This window comes from Pelobates fuscus, chromosome 11 (genome assembly GCF_036172605.1).
Source record: "Pelobates fuscus isolate aPelFus1 chromosome 11, aPelFus1.pri, whole genome shotgun sequence".
NCBI classification, from domain to species: Eukaryota; Metazoa; Chordata; class Amphibia; order Anura; family Pelobatidae; genus Pelobates; species Pelobates fuscus.
The window spans coordinates 118,903,883-118,928,203 of NC_086327.1; the positions used below are offsets into that span (position 1 = coordinate 118,903,883).

At 40.3% G+C, this 24,321-nt stretch overlaps 1 protein-coding gene across 1 annotated transcript in view; it reads right to left on the bottom strand.

Moving 5' to 3' along the window:
• Positions 1–3,313: 3,313 nt before the first annotated feature.
• LOC134577881 (G protein-activated inward rectifier potassium channel 4-like) overlaps positions 3,314–24,321 on the bottom strand; it is a 31,451-nt gene continuing 10,443 nt past the window's right edge. Inside the window, exons 2-4 of the mRNA XM_063436796.1 lie at positions 16,187–16,466; positions 13,747–14,992; positions 3,314–4,266 (exon numbers count right to left, since the gene is read on the bottom strand). Of these exons, the coding sequence (XP_063292866.1) occupies positions 3,905–4,266; positions 13,747–14,992; positions 16,187–16,405 (1,827 nt within the window). The 5' untranslated portion in view covers positions 16,406–16,466 and the 3' untranslated portion in view covers positions 3,314–3,904. The remainder of the gene's footprint in view (positions 4,267–13,746; positions 14,993–16,186; positions 16,467–24,321) is intronic.

Here is a 24,321-nt window from a genome sequence, read left to right on the forward strand (position 1 = left end):
ACGAATATGAGGGGAAGGAGGAACAGAAAATTTTTCCTCAGATGAGGAACTGTCAGAAGAGACCAGCCGCCTCTCTTTATTCTTTTTATGTAAAACTGGGACCATATCCTCAGAAGATGAAGAGGATAGATCCCTGGCAAGGAAAGCTCTCTTATGGAGCTTTCTAACATTGTTGGGTCTGCCTCTAAGAGAGGCATCCACTAGATCTGTGGCAGACACATATATGGTCAATAATGCCTTTTAAAAATTTGAGGTAATCAGGATTCCCGCACTCAGCACGGCTCTCCTGCTTACCTGATTGGCTGAAATGTTGTTGCTTTGAAGGAGCACAGCGCAAGCATTTTTTAAGCTCTGGCATGTGACTCCGGGAGGCTGCGCATACCCACTAGCTTTACCCACTAGCTTTGCTAGGTGGTTATGGCTCCCGGAGGACAAATATAAATGTAGTTGTAGTTTTTGGAATATCTTTTGGACAAAAATGTCCAAATATCTAAATGTAGCTATTGCTGGTTTAAGAAGGAAGCATGCACTGTTTCTAAGATATACATTTTCAAATGTGATGTGCTTGTTACCTGATATCAGGTGCAGATAGGGTTATTTATCAGTATCATAACTCAAGGTGAATTCAAAGTGAATTTTCAAATTTAAAGGAACACTGTAGGGTCAGGAACACAAACATGTATTCCTGACCCTATAGTGTTAAAACCACAATTTTGATGGCTTGCCCCCCTAGCTCCCTTTAAAAGGTAGCAAAACTTACCTTATTTCCAACGTTACGCAGGTCTGCCGGCACTGGCCCTGCCCCGATCCTCCTCCTTGTTGACATTATTAGAATTAAATTATTTTGACCAATGGGAAAGCCTTGGATTTTTCCCAAAGGGAAAGTCTTCTGAGGAGGATATGGTCCCAGTTTTACGTAAAAAGAATAAAGAAAGGTGGCTGGTCTCTTCTGCCAGTTCCTCGCCTTGGAAAGCCTTGGATTGGCTGAAATTGGAAAGGAGGCGGGTGGAGCCAAATGCCAGCTGAGTCAATCAGCACCTCCTCATAGAGATGACACTGAATGTCAGTCACAGTGTGCAGCACTGCCCCACGAAGCACCTCCAGCAGCCATCTAAGGAGTGGTCAGTGAAGTTATCACTAGGCTGTAATGTAAACACTGCATTTTCTCTGAAAAGACTGTGTTTACTGCAAAAAGCATGAAGGGAATGATTCCACTCACCAGAACAAATACAATAAGCTGTAGTTGTTCTGGTGACTATAATGTCCATTTAAGGCCAGAGTAGCCGAACTGAGTGGTTAGAGAACTTTTCCAGTTCAGCTACTGTGACCTTAAATTTGGAATTTGCTTTGAATGTTTACTTTAGTAAATAGCCCTGTTAATATGTCCTGTAGTGCATTTACAGAAACTAAAATACAAAATATCTGTGTAGAGAAAGGGGAGGGGGAGTGAGGTGATAAATAATGGTAAACAAATATGATACACATTTTCTTTATAATTAAATCCAACATAGCTAAACTGTAAATAAAAAAAATAAAAAAAGCCAAATCAGCAGTTTCCAGTTCACCTACTTTGGTCTTAAATTTGAAATTCACTTTGAGTTCCTGACAATTTCCACTTCAGTGAATAACCCTGAATGACTCAGATATGGTCATGGAGATCAAGTAGGACCATCTTTAACGCGGGGCAGCTGTCCCGGGCCCAGTTACTGCGCAGGGCAGGGTCCATGGGGCCCAAGAAAATGCTTTGCCCAGGGTCCTATTAATATTACAGACGGCTCTGAGATCAAGTGAATGGCAGTGGAAGATCTGTAACTATCGACCAGCTTGTGCTTCAGAATACACATTGATAATGAGAAATTCTTTGCTTTGGAGAATTGATAAGTTCAAGACAAATAACAGGTACGAGTGTCCTGCATGGTTTCAGAAGAATTGGCAATCTAAGTAATCCACATTTAGATGTAAACACAAGGTGTGTCCTGTTTTTCTATGGCCCTGATTTAAGTAGTTAACAAAATCATTATTACAGCAAACTCTTTGTGCAGTAAATGAACTTGTATTCCAGGGAAAATTGAGTCATTGAATCTTAACGGGTGACTACTGTACTGTACAAACTGGGTTGTCATGTACATACTGGGTTGTCTTGTACTAAGCAAGCTTCCAATTACTGGGAAATATGCAGATTATAAACACTGAGGTTTGGATGGAGCCAGAGCAAAGCTCAATCTTTCTACAAACCCAATGTCAAAGGGCTGCAAACATTGCTCTCTCACAACTCACTTGAAAAGGTCGGCTATCAAGACGCAGCCAATCTGCACTGAGTAACGTGAGTAACAAAGTGCTGTTATAAACACTGACTGAACTTCCATTGGGCATGTAATTAAATATATATATATAGCAAACCACCATGTGGACACAAAACCCTCTGGCCCACTAATTTGTCAAACCCTCCATTAAAGTACCAAAGGGATGGCCAGCCTATCTGGTATTTAAATGGGCCAATCAGAGACCTGCCATTCAAGGCTCTGCATGGATGGCATCTGCTTTTTGGATTGTGTATTTAAAAAAAAAAAATAGTGTGTAACAAGTATAATACAATGTTCTGTGTCACCAGCAGTCTATCCTTTGATTGGAGCAACAGCCCGCTTAGGAAGCAAGAAGCACTGAACAACGAACAAGTGCTAGGTCTAGCATATTGCGCTAACAATAATAAAAAAAAAAAAATGCAAATCAGCAGTATGATAACCATCATGAAAAATGTGCAAAGAAGGCTTTTAACAGAGAAAATATGTTTTAACGAGTTTCGTACCAGGAACGATTAAGTATAAGCACTATGGCTGTTGTAAAATACATTATGTATGCTATCTTTTTTTTCTGTTTATTGCCTATTTTTCTTGATAGCATTCATACTGTGGATTTTTTATTTTATAAATTTTTTTATAACTTTGGACAAAGAAAGTTTCCTTTTTGTTTAATGTTTAACTACCACTCTACCTCGCCTACTGGACTTGGAGGTTTGTCGTCCGTTCAGTATATCCTCTGGGATGGACTGCACATAGAAAGCTTAGTCTTAATGTCTGCAGGCAAACATAATCTATAACTACAAATGTAAAAAACATTCTATAAGTAGAATTCATAATTTAAGTACCAGTACTTACCTTTTTTTTTTAAACAAATAAAGTGAACATATACTGTTAATTTATTTGGAGGCTTCTGAGACAAGCCACAATAACAAACACGTGGTGGTATGTTTTATTCATTTTTCATTTTTATTATTTTATAAACAGAACATTGGGAACTGAAATATTTTACACCAATTGGCAAATGTGAGTGTAGTTCTATCAGGATTGTGCTGCCTAGTAGACACAATTTTCAGATTGTGCTATGGTGCACGTGTTGCATTTGTCTTGCAGATTAGAAAAAAAGTGACAAGTGACAAAACTCCATGAGTCTTGTATTTAAGCCGTGCACTTGAAATGGAAGACTTTGAATAAAATAATTAGGACAGAAATTAAATGTATGAAGATCACCATTAAAAATAAAATCATTTTAGACACAGTAACAAATTAACAGAGGATGAAAGGAAGGAAAAAACATTAAGGTAGAAACTAGCTATTATAGTTGGATTTTCAGACACTTGGATATTTATTAAAAAGAGTAGAGATGCTCACATCTAACAGAGAATAGTAGATGTATTGGGGGCGATGATGACAAAGTATCATACATTTATTATTATTGGGGAACAGATGTGGTTCCAATATATTTTGCAATGAAATGTGCTTATTTTGTTCCACATTATGTTTATGGGTTCAACTTTTTATTGCGCATTTTGAAAATTATTAAAGATTTGGGGAAAAAGAAACCGTCACAAAATGTTTTCTTTTTAATTATTGGCAATAACGGGTGATCAGACTTTATGATCATTGCTCTCGGACTCCTTACTCCTTTCTTCGGCAATACTGGGGAAGTCAAATTTTTCCTGGTTTTCATGAAAAAAAGGTCCAGGAACTGTGTTGTTCTCATCAGGGACACAAGTCTGGAGCATGTTGTCCCAGTAGAGACTAAGGGTTGATCTGTCATTTTGCTCCATATCGTTCTGCTCTTGCATCTCCTTTGCACTTCCCCAGGGTGTTTGGACATCAAACGTCTTATCGAAATGGGTGTAGTCAACACGGAAGGCTCCTTTTTCCAGACTCATGCATGGCTCAAATCTATGACCCCACAATATCTCATCTTCAGTGTAAGAAGTCTTAGCTTGACAGGTCATACCTGTTTTAAAAAAGAAATTAAGGTTTGTGTTATTAAAAAGATTTCAGTCATTGACTTCCTTTAAATTTCTACTAAATTAGTGAATTACTTTTAATAAACTTAGTTGAGCCTATTACTAGATTTTATTGCCACAATCTAGCATTCCCTATTCTTGGCATAGTTAAGATCACATGGCTTATTTAGTAGTTGTGTTATTATTATTTATATTATTAGCACTTATTTAATGCTAAAACCGCTCAAACAAGCTCACAGTCTAGATGAGGTGAGACATAAATGAGGAAGAGCAACGTGCATTATAAGATCAATGGTTGAGTGTGAAAAAAGAAGAAGAAAGAGTAGAGTCATAAGGTAGGAGAATGGAGTGGACTGTGGACTCACTAGTCCTATTAGAGAAGTGGTAGGCAGCATAAGGAATGAGAATTACCCAGGGAGACTATAGGCTATGAAGAAGAGATGAGTTTTAAGGGTCTTCTTAAAAGATTGAGGTGTAGGTGAAAATCTGATGTAAAAGGCATTCTTTTCCACTGGTATGGAGCTGCCCTTACAAAATTCTAGTATGAATGTGAATAGGGGACAGGAGAAGGTGTAGAAATATATTGAGAGGTAGAGTTATTAAGAGATTAATTCCTTGCATTAATAAGCTTTCTACATGATTCAGTACTATTAGTTACCTCGGAACATTTTAAAAGACAAAAGAGGGGCACTAACTTTAAGGGTGTAAGTGTAGGTTGGCCAGGGCCGGGGCTGTTCTGAGAAGTTATAGGTTACTTACTAATACCAATTTATACAACTAAAATGTAATTAGAACAGGAACAATGTATCTTATTTACACAGACTTATTTCTAAACACATCTCTTTTAGTTTAACCCCTTAAGGACACATGACATGTGTGACATATCATGATTCCCTTTTATTCCAGAAGTTTGGTCCTTAAGGGGTTAAAGGCAAATTGCTGGGAGAGTTATTGCTGTGGAGCTCTGTTAGACAGACCCAGACTGGCCATCGGCAAACTGGTGGACTGAGATGGCCATATGCCAATGCTGACAGGGGAGATCAAAGGATCTCCCCTGCTAGCCCATGCAGGGCCTGCACCAGCCTTGCTTGATATATTTATGGCTGATGGGGAGATCAGCAGAACCAGGGAGGCTCTAACCTGCACCTCTGCCAGGTACGTTTGGAACGTTATCACGGGTTATCGTAGCAACGTTCCGACACAGAGCAGTGCCGGAGCTTCCAAGAAGAGGGATCTTGGCCTGCACCCCAAGGAGGTGCAGGTCTAAAGAAACCAGACAGCACCGGACTTCCACGGATTTCAATGTCCAAGCTCCCTGTCCAAAGATGGGAAGAAGGGAGGAGGGGGAGGGGAAATAAAACGTATTTTTAATTTTATAATTTTGTTTTGTTTTAAAATAGATAATTATATACATTGTTTTTATTTAATTATTAAATAGCTACTCTATCATCTCCCCCTCCCCCACTGCACACCCACCCAATACAGGCCCAACACATACTGGATACCCTCTACACAAACTAGATCCCCTATAGACACACACTGCCTACACACACAACAGTATCCTCTATGCACACACTAGATTCCCCAAACACACACACTCACTCACTCTCTATAGCTCCTACACACTCACTACATCCCCTATAAATACACTACAGCCCCTATACACACACTCACTAATCCCCTATACACACCCTCATTCTCTACAGCCAATAAACATGCACAGTACAGCCCCTAGCTACACACGACAAACACAAAATAACTTAAACCAGCCTATTTACACAAAACACCATACCACAAACAGCTCACTCTACACATATACAATAACACAATTAACCACCAAACACATGCACAATGCTCTCTCTTGGCCATTTAATCCTCTGGTATCCCACTTGAACTAACATGCTTACTTTGGGGGGACGTGTCTGTCATTGGTGATGACACAATACGCCCCCTTTCTGGCTCCACCCCCTATCAGTGGGCCTCTCTGATTAAATTTTTTTTACCGGCACAGGTGGTATTTGAGGCTGCCTAGCCGTGCCAGTATTGCAGTAATGCTGGCAATACAAATGCAGATATTTGTCTTCGTATAAAGAGATTACTCTGCAATACCAGCACCAGCCAGTCACTGTGTGTGGAAAGAGGCATGGATAGGAAGTTACAGCATATCCCTCCCTGCCTCTCTCTACTCACTAATCCGCAGGGGAGCACCTACACAGCATATGAAGTCCAGACAGCAGCTCCCAGCCTGCAGAGACAGACTACAGCTCAGGGAAGTGAAGGATGGGGGGGGAGGCAGCAGGGGAACATGGGGACACTGAGACACCAAGGGACACATGGGGACACTGAGACACAAGGGGACACTGGAAAACCTGGGGGCACTGAGACACTTGGGTACACTGGGAAACATGGGGACTCTTAGACACTAGGGGACACTGTGAGACATGGGGACGCTGAGACACATGGGGACACTGTGAGACATAGGGACATTGGGATACACAGAGACACTAGGGACACAGTGTCTCAATGTCTCCCAGTGTCCCCATGTCTTCCAGCCAGTGTCCCTAGTGTCTCAGTGTCCCCTAGTCTCCCAGTGTCTGTGTCCCCATGTCTCTCAGTGTCCCTAGTGTCTCAGTGTCCCCATGTCTCCCAGTGTCTCCAAATGTCTGTGTCCCCATGTCTCCCAGTGTTTACATGTCTTTCAGCCAGTGTCTCTAGTGTCTGTGTCTCTCAGTGTCCCTATGTCTCCCAGCCAGTGTCCCTAGTGTCTCAGTGTCCCCATGTCTGCCAGTGTCTGTGTCCCTATGTCTCCTAGTGTCCCCCATCTCTCCCCAAATGTCTCAGTGTCCCCATGTCTCCCAGTGTTCCCATTTCTATGTCCACAAGTGCCCCAATGCCTCCCATTGTCCCCAAGTGTCTGTGTCCCCATGCCTCCCAGCTAGTGTCTCTAATGTCTCAGTGTCCCCATGTCTCCCAGTGTTCCTTAGGCTCCCAGTGTCTGTGTTCCCATGTCTCTCAGTGTCCCTAGTGTCTTAGTGTCCCAAAATGCAAATGTCTTAGTTTACCCATGTCTCTGTGTCCCTAGTGTCTGTGTCCCTATTTCTCCCAGTGTCCCCAAATGTCTGTGTCCACATGTCTCCCAGTGTCTCTATGTCTCCCAGTGTACCCATGTCTGTATCCACAAGTGCCCCATGTCTCCCAGTGTCCCCAAATGTCTCAGTGCCCCCATGTGTCTCAGTGTCCCTGAGTCTCTGTGTTCCTATGTCTCACTGTGTCTCCATTTCTCTCAGTGTCCACTAGTATCTAGTGACACGGGACACACTGGGACATGGGGACACTGGGAGAAATGGGGACACTGAGACACTGGGAGATTAGGGTACTTGGCAACATGGGGACACTGACACTGTGATACATAGGGACACTGATGCCAGGCTGGCCTTCCAATTCTTTGGACAGACATGTCTCCTTTTAGGGCATGTTCGCCCCTTTTGGCAGTTCTGGTCACGTGATTCGCGTCAGTGGCCCACCCTTTTACCCCACCCATTGACTTCCTGCTTCACTGGACTCTGCTGTTAGGGTGTATAGATTTACTTGAAAGATCCTTTGAGTTTCCCTCCAACACCATCTCCATCAGATACATGACGCTTGAGAGGTATGATTGTTTTAGTGTTTTTGGTCAATACGATTCTGTAATTAGGCCCCATCATAATTGTCAGCACCAGGCCCACTGGGCTCTTAATCTGGCCCTGAAGGTATCCATCAAATTTCTAATATAAGATTTAAAAACGACATAGTTTTTATTTACCTGCATAACATAACTTATAGCTTTACTATGATATTTACATATACATATGTCATTATTATCGTTAGGGTTTTATGATATATCATTGTAATGCAGGAGAATATAGCAGTAATTAATTTCATGAAAGGATAAAGTTGAAGTTAATTGTTTGCTAATGTGTTTGCATATCATCAAAGTCTACAGTCCATCAAGCGATATTATTTCACTCATTGCCACTGGGGAGCTATGTTTTAGAAAGTCGGTTGGAGACAAATGTGTGGCTTATTGCCAGCTATGATAACAAAACAAATAGGAACAGCACATACCAGAAAAGTTATAAAGATGCAATCTACAAGTTGTGCCGAATTCAAATATAACACAAATGTATTGGGCTTCAATCTAATAACCAGTATATAGAGATCAAATGTATAAAAAAAAGGTTTTAAGTACGTGTAATACAAAAATGGGCTTATCTGTAAGGACAACAATACATTGGTCCATAGCCTAAAACAAGGGTAGTCAATCGTAGGCACTCTAGATATTTAATAATGCTCTTACAGCCAAAATACTGCAAAGCATCAGGGGAGATACAGTCTACAACATCAGTGCCAAAGGTTGCCTACCTCGATACTCAAGGCTGGAGTTTTGCATGAAAAATAAATAAAATAAGGACAGTATTTTGGTCCTTTTGCGATAGTTTGGTTTGCAGACTTCAGCACAGATAGAGAATCGTATAGCCCAACTTCCAGGGTCTTACCCACCATGACTGTTGTAGGTCATTCTGAAAATACATATCCAATTAAGGACAGATGGCGGCTTCTGGGCTAGACAGAGGTTACTGCAAATTCTTCCCTCACTCACATGTATCCAATAGATTTTTTTAATTGCCTTTTTTTTTTTTTAATCAATGACAACTTTTAACCTCTTTATTGTTTCCTTTCAGAACACGCATGTGAGATATTACGTATGATCTCCTTATTGCTCTTCTCAATAGCATCTTTTGGACCAAGGCCTTAGACCCGTTACTTCAAGGGTCTTACGTTTTATGGATCAACCTTTAATTTATGCATAACTGATTTTATGCAACATTCCTCATACCTGAGATTAGTTAAAGTTATGATATTTATCAATTTAGTGCACTGGATGTGGATATTTGTTCACTTGGGATATAGACATGGGTAATACTCCTGGATATAAATCTATTGTTACACTTTTCATGGTCCATTCCTGTTTAATCAGATTTAAAGGGATACTATAGTAACAGGAATACAAAGCTGTATTTCTGACACCAGAGCTCCCACTGCCTTCCCCTCCCCCGCACCCACCCACCGCAGTGAATAAAGGGTTAAAAAGGTAGTCTTTGTGCCTATAGTGTCCCTTTAAGAATTTAAATGAATAAATCAAATTATAAAGCAAGTTTCCTTGCTGGCCTTAGCATTTGCACTTAAAGGCTCTGAATCGGCTTTAATTCGTGTAGCATAACAAGCTACATTTAGTGGACATTCCACTAGATTACTTAGTTTTAACAGTGCATTTAAAACCTACTGTAACTTCATACCAGGGGTTCCCAAAAGGTAGATCCCACATGTTGAAGAACTACAACTCCCATGATGCTTTGCATGCCTTTAGAATGCCAAAGCATCATTGAAGCTGTAGTTATTAAACATCTGGGGATCTACTTTTTGGGCACCCCTGCCTCATACCCTTATATTTCCTTGAAAATGACACATTTACCCATTATTTTTGATCTCCTATAAAATCAGTTTTGTTTTCATGTTAATGGTAACAATACAAGATTTTTCCACTGAAAAAAACAGGCATTAGACATATGGGAAAGTTGTGCATTAAATGTAACATCCTAAATTAGATGCTAACTGTAGTAATCTTTTTTTTACCAGTAGAGGTCTCACCACTACCAAATACATCAGGCCCTAGGAAGTCCTTCTCACAAAAAAAAAAAAACACTCTAACAGTTATTATTAATATCATTATTAATTATTAATATCATTATTGGCATTTATGTAGCGCCAACTTATTTCACAACACTTTAAAATATTATAAAAGGATGCATTTTATCAATAAATGAGACAATTACAAAATGTTACAGGAACAATAGGTTGATGAAGACCCTGCACAAATGAGCTCACAATCTGGAGGTATTTACTAAAATGAAAATTCAAAGTCTATGTTGACCTTAAATTTGAATTATCCTATGAGACTTTGCTATTAATATAGAGCGGGCCACTAGCGTACAGAATTGATTGATTTGCTGAACTAAAGTGTCTGGTTATCTAACCCAGAACTTACATGCAGTGAGAATAGATTGCAACACATCTCTTAATGTCCCTTCTTTATATAGGGAGCAGACCCGCAGTTTTCACCGCTTGATGTAGATTGGTGTCCTGTATGCCAGGTGGTCACCCACACTTACTGCTATACAAACATTTGTAAACTGTAAGCTGGGACATTATGACTGTGTTTTTTTTTCAAGTGATTGTATTTAAATGCAGGGGTGTGCTTGTGTGTAGTGTTGTTGTTTCCTCGCAAGGTTGTGATGTGTCTGAACCCAGAGGTATGCTTTTGTTTAATGATGGTATTTAAATGCAGGAATGTATTTTTGTAGTGTCAGTATTTGACCGCAGAAGTGTATTTTTGTGTGGCGTTTGGGGTGTGATGTTGGTGATTCCATGCAAGCACGCGTTCACATATACACATGCATTGACACACAAAAATACAGCTGTAAATTGCCACACACAGATGCCCACAGACACATACACGCACAGATACACTCTTAGAGATACACACATGCACTGACACACACAGATTGACACACATGAATAGATACACTGAAACACACATGCAAATAAACACATACAGATCCACAAACACAACAGACACATAGATACAGGGCCGGCGCGTCCATAAGACGGCACAGGGCGCACCGGCTCAAGATTTCAGTGACCATGTGGCATGCGGCAGTGGTGTGATCAGACGCGGCGAGGGAGCTCTAACCTCTCTGCTCCCTCGCGCGCTGTCTGCTGATGCCGCGGGAGCCGGAATATGACATCATATTCCGGCTCCCGTGGCAACAGTAGACAGTTCGCGACGGAGCAGAGCATGGAGATTAGAGCTCCCTCGCCGCGTTTGATCACACCACTGCCGCACGCCGCCCAGCAGCCCCACTGGACCCCAGGGAATGATTAATGATCCACACCAGCTCTCCAGGTGGGGAGGCTGGGCGGAAAATGTTTATTTATAAAATAATTAGTGAGTGTATGTGATGTGTATGTGTGAGTGTGTGTATGTGTGTCTGTGAGTGAGTGTATGTGTGTCTGTGAGTGACTGTCTGTGTGTCTGTGAGTGACTGTGAGTGAGTGTGTCTGTGAGTGAGTGTGTCTGTGAATGAGTGTATGTGTGTCTGTGAGTGACTGTCTGTGATTGAGTGTGTCTGTGAGTGAGTGTATGTGTGTCTGTGTGTGAGTGACTGTCTGTGAGTGAGTGTGTCTGTGAGTGAGTGTGTCTGTGAGTGACTGTATGTGTGTCTGTGAGTGACTGTGTGTGAGTGTATGTGTGTCTGTGAGTGACTGTCTGTGTGTCTGAGTGACTGTCTGTGTGTCTGTGAGTGACTGTGAGTGTGTGCGTGAGTGAGTGTATGTGTGTCTGTGAGTGAGTGTGTGTGTGAGTGTATGTGTGTGTGTGTGTCTGTGAGTGATTGTATGAGTGTGTGTGTCTGTGAGTGATTGTATGAGTGTTGCATGTGAGTGTATGAGTGTGTCAGTGTATGTGTGTGTCTGTCAGTGTGTGTTTGTGAGTGTCTGTCAAATCAGTGAGAGTATCTTTGTCATTGAGTCTGTGTGTGACTATCAGTGTGTCTGTCAATGAGTGTCAATCAATGTGTGTGTGTCAATGAATGAGTGTGTGTCAGATCAGTGAGTCTGTGTGTTTGTCATTGAGTGTGTGACTGTCAGTGTGTATACACCACTGAGTGTAGCGTGGCGGAGTGCAGTACAGGAGCTTCTGTTTCCTGTACCCGGCCAGACTGACCGGAGATGCTCACTGAGAGAGCACTCCCTGTCAGTCCAGCCAGGTACAGAAAATTGAAGCTCCTGTAGGGGATATCCTCCACTCGGCAACGCTACAAGAGAGGTAGGAGGCACACCAGGAAGGGGAGTGTGACCACGAAGGGGGTGGGGGGTGCACCAAGGGACAGGGAGGGGAGGGGAGAGAAACAACAAGGGACAGGGAAAATAGGGGAGAGGTTAGAAGAACACTAAGGGAGAGGGAAGGGAGGGGACCACTAATGGACGGGGAGAGGGGCTGGTTAAGAGGCACATAGGTGAAGATGTTATTTTGGGGGGAGGGGTAGGACGGAAAAATACATCTTCGCCTATGTACCCAAAAATCCTTGCACCGGCCCTGCATAGATACATTTACCCTATCTCTGAGTCTAGCTCTCCATTCTGTTCTTCAAATGTCCCCCCCCAACCCATGCCCAGTAAGCCTTCCTGCAGCCCTGCCTTCTTCTATATTGTGTTGATAATCTCCAGCTTTGTCAGTGTAGCAGGAAAGGCCCAATGGCACCTGTGAGAGCCGGACATTATCAGACCGCCAGGTTGGCTAGGGGCCTGATGTGATTATACCGGCTGCACCACCGGTGCAAACTATCCTCCAGTTGGGCACTTACTTAATAGGACAGAGCATTACCATGGTTCAATGAGCACTGTAATCACGAGGGAGCTGCACTGATTTATTTAGTATGTTGCCAAATTAGCAATTTACTAAATAATGCCTCGACAGGCACAATTCCAAGGTTCAGTAAAATTAGCGACATTTGCAACCCCGGTTGTTCCTCCACTGCCTGTATGCTAGTGGCCCAGTAGGCATATGCCTCCTGCCACCATTTGCCAGCCCTCCTATGGTGGTAACTGTCATAGGCATATAAATGGGAAATAAATTGGCTCAGGATCACAATGGGGAATATTTGGTGAATATATTTGTCATGTTCCAAGTATGGAATAAAGCAAAGAGTTCATTTGCATTGGCTTGGGTGTATTGGTACATAAATGGCAGACTCGCTGCACGCACAAACACTGGCATGTACTCATGTGTATAGCATCACATACACAACTTCACTTATTCACATTTATTACCTTGTTTTCATTGTAATTTTAATAATAAATATTATAATAATTTAATAATACCAAAGTTTTTAAAGAGGAAAGGTAAATATTGCTGGCTGCTAGTATCCAAAATTGTTCCGGACTCTTGGTGATAATTTTACCCAATTTATTCATGTCAGAAGGCTAAGCTGACTATCTCTCCTTGGGAATCAAACCTGCAACTCTGAGAAACTGCAGCTCTCTATCTATTTACGGAGCTACTTTTTTTAAATGAATGTTTTTCTAGAACGACGTGGACTGACTACTCAGCCCTTACCGTCCAACAAAAAAACCAAAACAGGTAACTACTTTAGACAGGGCTGCCAAGTTACAAATGATTGAATTAGAATAACAAACATTGTAATGTAACCATAACAGTGCAATATTCTTATTTCAGTATGTAAATAATGTGTCTATAGTAGTATGGATATTTTTGGTGCCTTTTCTCAATCTGTGCATTTTGTCATTTCTGAATGGAAAGAATAATACTCCAAATTTAGTTTCTATTGTATCGTCTTTCTGTTTCTTACCTGTTGCTTCGACAATGCCCTCGAGTATTACAATAATTTCAAACTGCTCCCTTTTCAATGACTCTGCAGTCATTTCCCAGAAAGGACTATGGTCATTGATGAAATGGCAGATGATCTGGGGTTCCACCAAGAAGAGACGGTCTTCTCCAGTATCGTAACCCAGGTTAATCTCTGATTGTTCCAGTGGAATAAATTCCCCTTCTTTTGTCTGTCGAGATTTGATCAGTTTAGCCCTTATTTTGGCGTCTACCATGTGGCTATCTCTTAGATCACCAATCCTGAACATCAAACAGAGTTTTTCGTCCCTGTGCGATAAAACACATTTCTTACTGAATTTCAGAGTCTGGGCCCTTTTTTTAGGCCGGGAGATCTTAACAAACATGCAGCCCACCATAAGTGCATCAATCACTGAGCCTATTATTGACTGGGCCATTAGCAATATTACACCCTCTGGGCAATAGGCAGTTACCATCCTTGTTCCATAGCCAATTGTTCGTTGACTTTCCACTGAGAAGAGTAAGGCAGAAAGGAAAGAATCTACATTGTCAATACAAGGCTTCCACTCAGGTTCCCCAATATGATTCACGTCGTCTCTAATGACGGCGTCCAAAAAATAAATAACTGCAAATGAAACCCAGGTGACAATATAACACAACATGAAAACAAATATGAACCAGCGGTATTTTAGATCCACAATGGTCGTGAAAATATCCGACAAGAATCTTTTCTTTTCCACAATGTTCCCAAGGTTGACCCTGCACTTCCCATCCTTGGTGACATACCTCTGTCGAGTCTGACGATTAGTAAGGTTAAAGAGCTGTCGGTCATCGTACATGAGCTTACAACGCATCCGGTGAGATTTTGTCGTAACAGGAGCTGAAACAACACTACGTGTAGGTGTCTTACTACGCATGGGAATATTGGGAACACTGAGCGCATGTCTAGGGTACCACTTGCTACTACTGAGTTCTCGAGTTGGCATCTCTTGCTTGGCAGCTCGTTGGTAGCGTGGTAAGTCTTCAGTTTTAATAGTTACGCTCATCCTTTTCTTGGCAGGTGGAGGAGGAGTAGCAGGAATATTGGAAGATTCTACAGCACTAAATCTTCTTTGACGTGCTTCTTTAGCACTGCTGGAATAAGACAGTGGGATGAAGCTCGAGATGATACCTCCTTTTTTGGGGGCAATAAATTCATTTCTTTGATTGTGATCTTCACAAGATGTTGCAGAAACAACCATTGTTTCGGGCTGGAAAAGAAAATTAATAGTCATCATGTGTTCTCTGGAACAATTTTGTATCTCATAATAAACATTTTTGCACATATTATTATTGTTATATTTAATTGTAATATTTTATTAATTTTGGTACTATTATACCAGTACTGCATATCACATAGTAATTCTTTTACGTTTACTTTTTTACTCACCCCAGTAAATTTTACTGAAGTGTTTACTAGGTTGTAGAGTGCACTGGAGTTAAGTATATATCACCCACTCTTATAAAATCGACCAATTCCTTACTGCATATTTTTTAGAATGTTTTGATCATATAGTGATATCTGGCAATACTAAGTTTAAAGGGACGCTATAGTCACCAAAACAACTTTAGCTTAAGGAAGTAGTTTTTGTTGTAGATCATACCAGTGCAGTCTTACTGCTCAATTATCTGCCATTTAGAACTTGCATGTGACTTGCACAGCCTTCCTAAACACTTCCTGTAAAACGAGATCTAATGTTTACACTTCCTTTATTGCACATGTCTGTAAACTTCAGAATTTTTTACCCCCTGCTATGTTAATAGCTTGCTAGGCCCTGCAGAAGCCTCCTGTGTGATTAAAGTTCAAGAGATAAAAAATGTTTTAAAGTAAGTTACATCTGATTGAAAATAAAACCATTTTGTTTTCAGTCACTGCCAGGTGAGGTGTTGCTAGGGCTCCATGGGCTGAAGCAAAAGTGATTTAACTCCCAAATGGCAGAGAATTGAGCAGTGAGACTTCAGAGGTATGATCTATACACAAAAACTGCTTTGTTAAGCTAAAGTTGTTTTGTCGACTATAGTGTCCGTTTAAACAATGCTTCATGACTAAAAACATTTGAGATAATGATAAGAAGAATTAAAAACTAATAATAGTAGCAAGAGAGACCATACTTTTTAAAATGATAATAAATGTTACCTACTTCACTATAAAGTAGTGCCCATTAAAATTGTTCTTTTAGATTACAGATTTGATCTATTAAAAAGGCACTCTAAGCACCATAACAATTACAGTAGTGGTAGTGGCTATGGTGCAATTAATCTTTGACTGTACCCACAAGGTTTAATGGCAAACTGGTTTTGAGTGGTTTGACAAAAACTAGGACTCTCCACAGTACCCAAAGATATCGCAATTTTAAAATATTTTTCTCCATTTAAAATGTGATAAATCCTTTATTTACGTTTACCTTTTGAGGGAAGGTTCCATATCTGCTGGTGTCCGTGGGCGGCCGGGGCAAATAAGCTAACATATGCTTTGCAGTTGGAGTCTGTGCTGGAGGAACAGAATTCCTCCTTACCCGAGGGTCTTCTGCTACTTTCAGCCTCCCATCGTTGATGTGATTTCTCACACACGATCCATTGTCCTTTTGTAAGTCCAGACTGCTGCTGGGAGCAGCCAACGCCATTGTGCGTCAAATGATAACCTTGTAAGTTTAGACAAGAGCATGGCCTAGTTTCCGCATGATCCTAGAGGGAAAAAACAAGCATAGAGAGTTAGTATAGAATAATGCAAATGTTAAGATGTTCTTGTATCCATAAAATCAATTTTGCTCTTAAAAATACACCACTGAAAATCACTTGTAATGTGTGTTAACCTTTTTCATATGATGCTCGGTTTACTTTAAAATGTACAGTAAAGGGACAGTCTAAAATATTTACCAATAAGGGGGGGGGAACCTATTGTCCGGCCCCCACCCCTGTGCGGCGTGTGTGGGCCCTAAATTAGAATAGGGGGGGGACCTATTGTCCTCTCCCCTGGCCCCCACCCCTGAGCGGCGAATGGGGGCCCTAAGATAGAATAAGGCGGGGGATCTAATGTCCTCCCCCCTGACCCCCACCCCTGAGTGGTGGGTTGGGGCCCTAAATACCAATAAGGGGGAAGACCTAATGTCCTCCCCCCTGACCCCCACCTCTGAGCGGTGGGTGGGGGCCCTAAATACCAATAGGGGGGGACCTAATGTCCTCTCCCCTGATGCCCACCCCTGAGCGGCGTGTGGGGGCCCTAAATAATAATTTAAACCCCCACCCCAGGTGACTAGGGGTCCCCAAACCCCTAGTCATGCCCCTCACAAAAATATTAACCCCTACCTAACCCCCTCACCCTAAAAATTACTTTAGGGCCCCCACCCGCCATTCAGGGTTGGGGGCCAGGGGGGGCAATAGGTCCCCCCTTCAGGTTAGAAGCCCCTACTCGCGCGGCACGGGTGGGGGCTCGGGAGGGGGGATGTGTTTTTTTGTTGTTTGTTTTTTTACAGTGAGCAGCCACAGGCTGCTCACTGTTTAATAGACATCCCCCTACTCGTGGTATAGCGAGTAAGGGCATAATTTACTAATACTAAGTAATCTTTAGTTAGTATTAGTAAATGTGGCTGAAAGACCAATTTAGGTCTTTCAGCCTTTTAGTAGATAACTCTCTAATACCATGGGAATTAGGGAGTTATCTACTTACCGTATTCATTCCTGTCATTCCATTGACAGGCTAAGTAACTTACATTTTATATGAATGTGTGTTACTTGATTGTTGTAAGTGTTGCAAATGCTTACAGCTGAATCCTGGCTATGTTTGTATACTTTTTATTTAAACTTGTATACAGTGTAACATTCTTCATTCTTCCACTGGGTAAGTATATTAGTACTTAGGCAATATTGTGCTTCGGCTCTTTGACAATTCGGAACTTCAGCACTTTGGAAATTCGGCAATTTCGGAACTTCGGCAATTCAGCAATTTAGCTATTCGGACATTCGGAAGTACCCGAATGTCCGAATTGCCAGAAATTCGTCTGAATTAGCATTTGGACCGAAACGAATTGCACGTGTCTAGTTAACAGTGTTATATAACTTTGACAAACTCATATTATATTAATTGCTTAGGCCTTTGTAGGTTCATTCAGTAATTGAGAACTGATTATTTTTATTCACAGTAGTACACCCCCAGTGATTTTGTGGCCACCAATGTTGAGATGAAATTATCTAACATTTTTTTACTGAAGCAAACTCCTAAATAATTACATATATACCAGATTCAACCGAGTAGAATTCACATATTGTGTAATATTTTTGTATTTATATTATATATTCATATGGTTATTCACTAAACTGTAAATTATCAGGGACTAACAAGGTAACTTTGAATTATTGACAAATTAGCCAAATTGGAAAAAATATCCTAATCATCAATTTTCCCATCTTGGCTATCCAAGCTAAAAATGGTTAATTCCCAACAATTTCTGGTTTATTTAATTTCCTTGCTGCAATTATTACATAGTCTATAGTTTGGCGCACACTAAGCAATTTTTCAATTTGTAGTGCATTTCTGTCCATAGCCTACATTATTACATTAAACTCATGTACTAAGACTGGGAGGCACTGACTCCTCACTCACATGTTTTAGAGCTTCTTCAGCTCATCCGATGTTAGTCCATCATGTCATCTGAGTTTTGGCCAATATTAACGTTCTTCTGTTTTATAACATGGGAGGATATCTAGCCCAGTGGTCCCAAAATACACCCCTGTCATTTTAGTATGTCCCCATGTAGAAACAGGTATGGATCATGGCCCCAGACAGATGTATAAAGTTGGCAAACAACAGTAGGCAGGTAAAGCTGGAGTTTAGCCATGCTCGGAGGAGGTGCCATTTTTAATAGTAAACACTATAAGCTACGAAAGTATGGATGGAATCCTATGGATTGAATGTAATTTAATGCAGATTAAACCCCCAACTGAATAACAGTTTGCATCACACTGCCCTATGCACAATGTACCTGTGGATTATAACCCCCCACTGGCTGCTATTGACTATTTAACTGATGATTTGAAACTATTTTTCCAATTTGACTTGATGACGGGGATAGGACAGAGTCTGAAAGAAGGCAAACAGCAATACACTGACAATATCGGATGTCAATAATCGCCGTGCTGACATAACTAGGTGCTTGTAAACAAACAACAGAAAGATAATATTGTTAAAAGCATTTTTTGGTAGCATAATAGCAGACAGGAAATAATGCCCAACATCTGTGCTCTGGGTTCTAAGCTGCCTTATTCTGGAGAGAGGGTCTTCATTAACACAGCATAGCACTCCGTATATGACGTATGAATAATCTATGCAGAAAGGGAACGGGTTTAGGCCCTCGGATTATCAAGGTCTTTAATCCTCTGCAAATGAGGCCTGAATCTCATCAAAAGCTAAGATTACTTTGCTGATAAAAGATAGGAAAACTGTCGCTTATCAATGGCCTCTCTTTTCTAATCACTTCGATTTCCTAGTCTGCCTTTCATTTCGGAAGGATTTAAGTTGTTACATTTCACAACTAAAGGTGCTTTCTGCTATTTGTAGATTCTAATTTCTGGCCATTAATGCCTGATTCTCATAATCCTTGCTGCACGTGGTGTCGCATCTCTGATCCGCATTTCGATCCACGTTAACATGCTATATCATACATGGCCAGACACTCAGAAGGCATGATAAATAATGATCAAGGCCATAAACGCCATGCCTTCATACTGTGTCTTGATATTGCGCAATATCGTGTGAGAAAGAGCTGTTGGACGACAGAAAAGTGATATCAAGAACATGCAAAGGACCTTACTATGTTACATTGTTACATATACAGTATGTAACATGTTTACTTTCCATGTTACATGTTTGTTTCATTGTGAATATAACAGTATTTAGTATTTTCATACTCGTACAAAGAAGTGCACTGCAAAATATCTCAATGTTTCTAAAGCTCGGAAATTTTAAAATGTTTACAAATTGTCACAAATCTAAATGTTTCATGTTGCATATTGTGTTGTAAGAATTAGGCTGATTTTACTGGATATGACAACCCAAACCTCACTACATTATATTCCTTATTTTCATCATCATTTGTCATGGTTTTCACTGTAATAGCTGCGTTACGTGAACATTCAGAAATAAAATTGATAATTCGTTTAAAAATGAACAATGTCTGCTCTGCTTAGTAGGCAGATTAAGGCAGTTCTCATATAAGTGCACAATATTATATAACCGTATGTTGTGGGTATATTTAAGGGGACAGGGTTTTTTGTAAATGTTAAAATGTGTTTAAAATGATCTTAAAGAGTGATCTGAATAACAATTAACGATATAAAAGTGTATGACACAGGTTTAACATGTTATTTAAAGACACAACCTCTTTTATGTGGTACCGTAAGCACTATAAACAGCACAAGATTACAATACATTGTTTACATTAATTTAAAACACTTTATGAGTATATTTGCACAGATTTTCATGTATAAGCACTTTTTTGTTAGGAAGATTTGTTTGATTTTAAGATAATAAGCGCTCCACCACCAAACACATACATTTAAAGGAACACTATAGGCACCCAGACTACTTCATCTACTTATGTCAATGCTTTCCCATGGGGAAGGCCTAAAGTGTGTGGTGCTCTTCTCCAGTTAGTTGATGGTTCCCTCCCATCAGCTGACGTCGGCGAAGGAGGAGGAGCGCGAATCAGCACTGGAATCAAACAAGTGAAAGAAAGAGTTTTTAAACCTTTCAGACGGGGGAGGAAAGGTAACTTTAAAGCAACAGTGTGCATGTCGACTTATAAGTGGAAGTCGTGGAAAATCAAGTTGGTTTTAACTTGGTGCATAAGACCAGGAAATGGGGGTGGCTGAATACACATTATATGAATTATTTAAGGGTAAAATAAATGAATGTAGTGTTCCTTTAAATGAGTGAGACTTTCTATGCTCACATAGGATCTTTGAATGCTACTTTATTATGATGGAATTATCCCTTCATTGGTCCTTAAAGGGTTAATGAAGCTTCCTTCCAAATTAAAATCCAGTCCTGCACAGATAGCTAAATTACTATGATAGGTAATACTTTATCTCCACCATTGATTACTTGCTACATTATTTTGTGTAGCAAGATTTGTAAAATGCAGTGATTTATGTGTCACAGGGATAAGCCTTGCTATTCCTGTCCAGGGCTTCCACACAGCTCTGCCAGTGGCCTGGCTTCTGACCCACTTAATCCCTTAGTCACCCTCCTCGCACACAGACAGCTGTATCAAATCAAATGCTTTGTTTAGTGATCGGATAAATCTCCACTTCCCTTGATTGTAAATGTACAGTTATTCCATTTCACATCGGGGGCATGGTGTCATTTAATAAAAAATAAATGATGCCTGTCTGAAGATGCTTATTATTATAAATAGCATCAATGGGAGAATGCAGTGTCATATGATGACATCATGTAAATATATACACGCCACGGTAAATAAAAAGTGAAAAGGATGACATCACACAAATCTATACACGGTAAATAAAAAAAGTGTCATATGATGACATCTTAAAAATATAAAAATGGCAAATAAAAAGGTGAAATACGATGACATCATACAGATATATGCCAGACGTGTCCTTCATCACAGAAGTTTGTGCATGCACTGTCAGGGAAATTTTGGTTTGGAAAACCCAGACATTAATGCAAGGAAAACAAACCCCCTTGCTGTCCCTTCCTCCCAATACAGTAACTGGATAAGGGGTGTCTAGTAACCACTGATCCGAAGTACAGTAAAAGAAGTGGGGCAGATAAACACAACCCAGGTAACTTTCTGTTTAGTTTTTAGTTTTTTTTTTGTTTTACTGGATCCAAAATACACTATAAACTGTCACTCAACCGTCTTCAAATGTATTCAAAAAAAATAAAGCCCTAACCCACAAAAAAACAAAAACAAATGGAAAGTGAGCAAAATATATATAAATCAACTTAAATTAAGAATATGTACAGCTTCCCAAAGGTACCTCCCAAGTGGTAACCTCGTTACATCAGAAATTTATATCACAACATACTGGGATACAGCTGGTAGAAGAAAAAAAGGAATAATACATAGTGTAATCAATGGTAACACTCACAATGTGATGGAATTAGTACCGCCTTAAGGGTGCCTCACCTGACTCGACCGTCTTTACCTGAGCACCCAATTATCTCAGCAGGTTGAACCATTATATAGTGCTCTCTAGTACTTATCCTGCACTGTGAAAGCATTATGAGACAAAAACACAGGAATCAGCCCTCTGCTCAAACTCCCACTACTCTTGGGCAGCAGCAATAGCAGCAATAGTTATAACATTGTTCAACCAAAATGCATAAATAAAAATACTTCAAATGCACCACCGCGACAACCATTAATATATAACCTCCCCTCTTAAGTGAGCTCTTCACTGACCGATAATCTCTAACAGGACAGTGATTGGTATTCTTATGAACCTTTACAAAGTAATTAATCCTTAATAGGGTGGACGGCAGCACTGTACCATGGCTGGGTTATACAAAACCAAATAAAGACAGAAATTAGTACTGGCTTCAAACTCTTACTACTCTTGGGCAGCAGCAATGTTTACAGAATTCATCAGCTCAAAAGTATAAGTTCTTCTGTCAACATCAAGGCAAGACTTAGGTGAGAGGCCGTTAAAATGTAAGTTCTTCTGCCAATGTCAAGACAACCCTCTTAGGTAAAAGTGAACATTCAACTAACTATTTTGCTTTTATTTTGTGGTGCAATACCAGGTCATTAATAAGATTTGTTTGAGCCTAGACAGACAGCGCAAGATTAAAATAATATATCAGGAGATAGACCAGACATAATCGATACTCAAGCAATAGGCCAAGCATAGCAAAGGAACTGAGAACGATGTTATGGTAGAGTCAACGAGATCCAGTAGGTTAGTTGATAGACGCAGAGACACCAAGAGTTACACCTGCTGTTTGGATGCAAAGCTTGCTCAAGCAGGACCGTGTGATCTCCGCTGTTATCTTGTTAGCACATCTAACTACTAAGAGGGGTTTTAACCAATAAAAAAGTGGCCGATAAATAGGCTTTATCGTTGAGCTTTTCTGCAATTCTCAGTCTTTTAGTTAATTTATTTTTAAATCAGACTGTATTGCATTATTATTTTCACATATTTTCTGTATTCTTATTCCTGTATATATGTATACTATATATAAATGTACACAGTGTGTGTGTGTTTCTTTTCTCACCTTTGTTCTCACTGATAACACGCTCTATTTTCTAAATCCCTGAAGGAAACATTTTCTAAGCCCTAACACATCACTAAGCATGTGCAAGCTGCCCAGTGTGCACTAAACGAAAACTTTCAATGCTGCAACAGATTGCGATTGGGATTGGCCATGCTCGATCCCAGACACCCAAAACCAGTTTTCAATTGCCCTGGCTTTAACACTATGCCAACCACTTTCGGTAATTTGGCCATGGATTAACAATCCTCTAGAAACTCCCTAACCATTCATAAAGCCATGATGCCAAGGTTCCCCAAACCTCACCACCTAGAGAAATGGTCAACTTAAAAATAGAGAAGGTTAACTGCCAAGCATGCACTGTAGGAACGCTGTGTTTCTATGAGAAGCATTTGATTGGACCAGAGATCATCATGTTTGACGATTCCACAGTAGGTGGATTGGGGGTGCACAGAGGAGACAAGCCTGGAGTTTAATATCCTTTTTTTAAACTTTGTTTCATTTTTAAAATACATTATTGAGTACTCTAACGTTAAAGGGACACTATAGTCACCTGAACAACTTTAGCTTAATGAAGCAGTTTTGGTGTATAGAACATGCCCCTGCAGCCTCACTGCTCAATCCTCTGCCATTTAGGAGTTAAATCCCTTTGTTTATGAACTCTAGTCACACCTCCCTGCATGTGACTTGCACAGCCTTCCATAAACACTTCCTGTAAAGAGAGCCCTATTTAGGCTTTCTTTATTGCAAGTTCTGTTTAGTTAAGGTTTTCTTATCCCCTGCTATGTTAATAGCTTGCTAGACCCTGCAAGAGCCTCCTGTATGTGATTAAAGTTCAATTTAGAGATTGAGATACAATTATTTAAGGTAAATTACATCTGTTTGAAAGTGAAACCAGTTTTTTTTTTTCATGCAGGCTCTGTCAATCATAGCCAGGGGAGGTGTGGCTAGGGCTGCATAAACAGAAACAAAGTGATTTAACTCCTAAATGACAGTGCATTGAGCAGTGAAATTGCAGGGGAATGAGCTATACACTAAAACTGCTTTATTTAGCTAAAGTAATTTAGGTGACTATTGTGTTCCTTTAAAAATCTAAGTGAAATATATAAAATAAAAATATATTTATTTTTAATGTTAGTGTATTCCTTTAAATTTGATAATATCGTGTATAAGCAATGTTTACACCAAAAGGTTCATCTTTGCCTTTAAAATGAACTCATGTTACCAGCAAACAATTGAAAGCATCGTTTGACTTTTCTCCAAATGTAAATCCATTAAGCTGTAGGGACTAAGATGACTCATTAA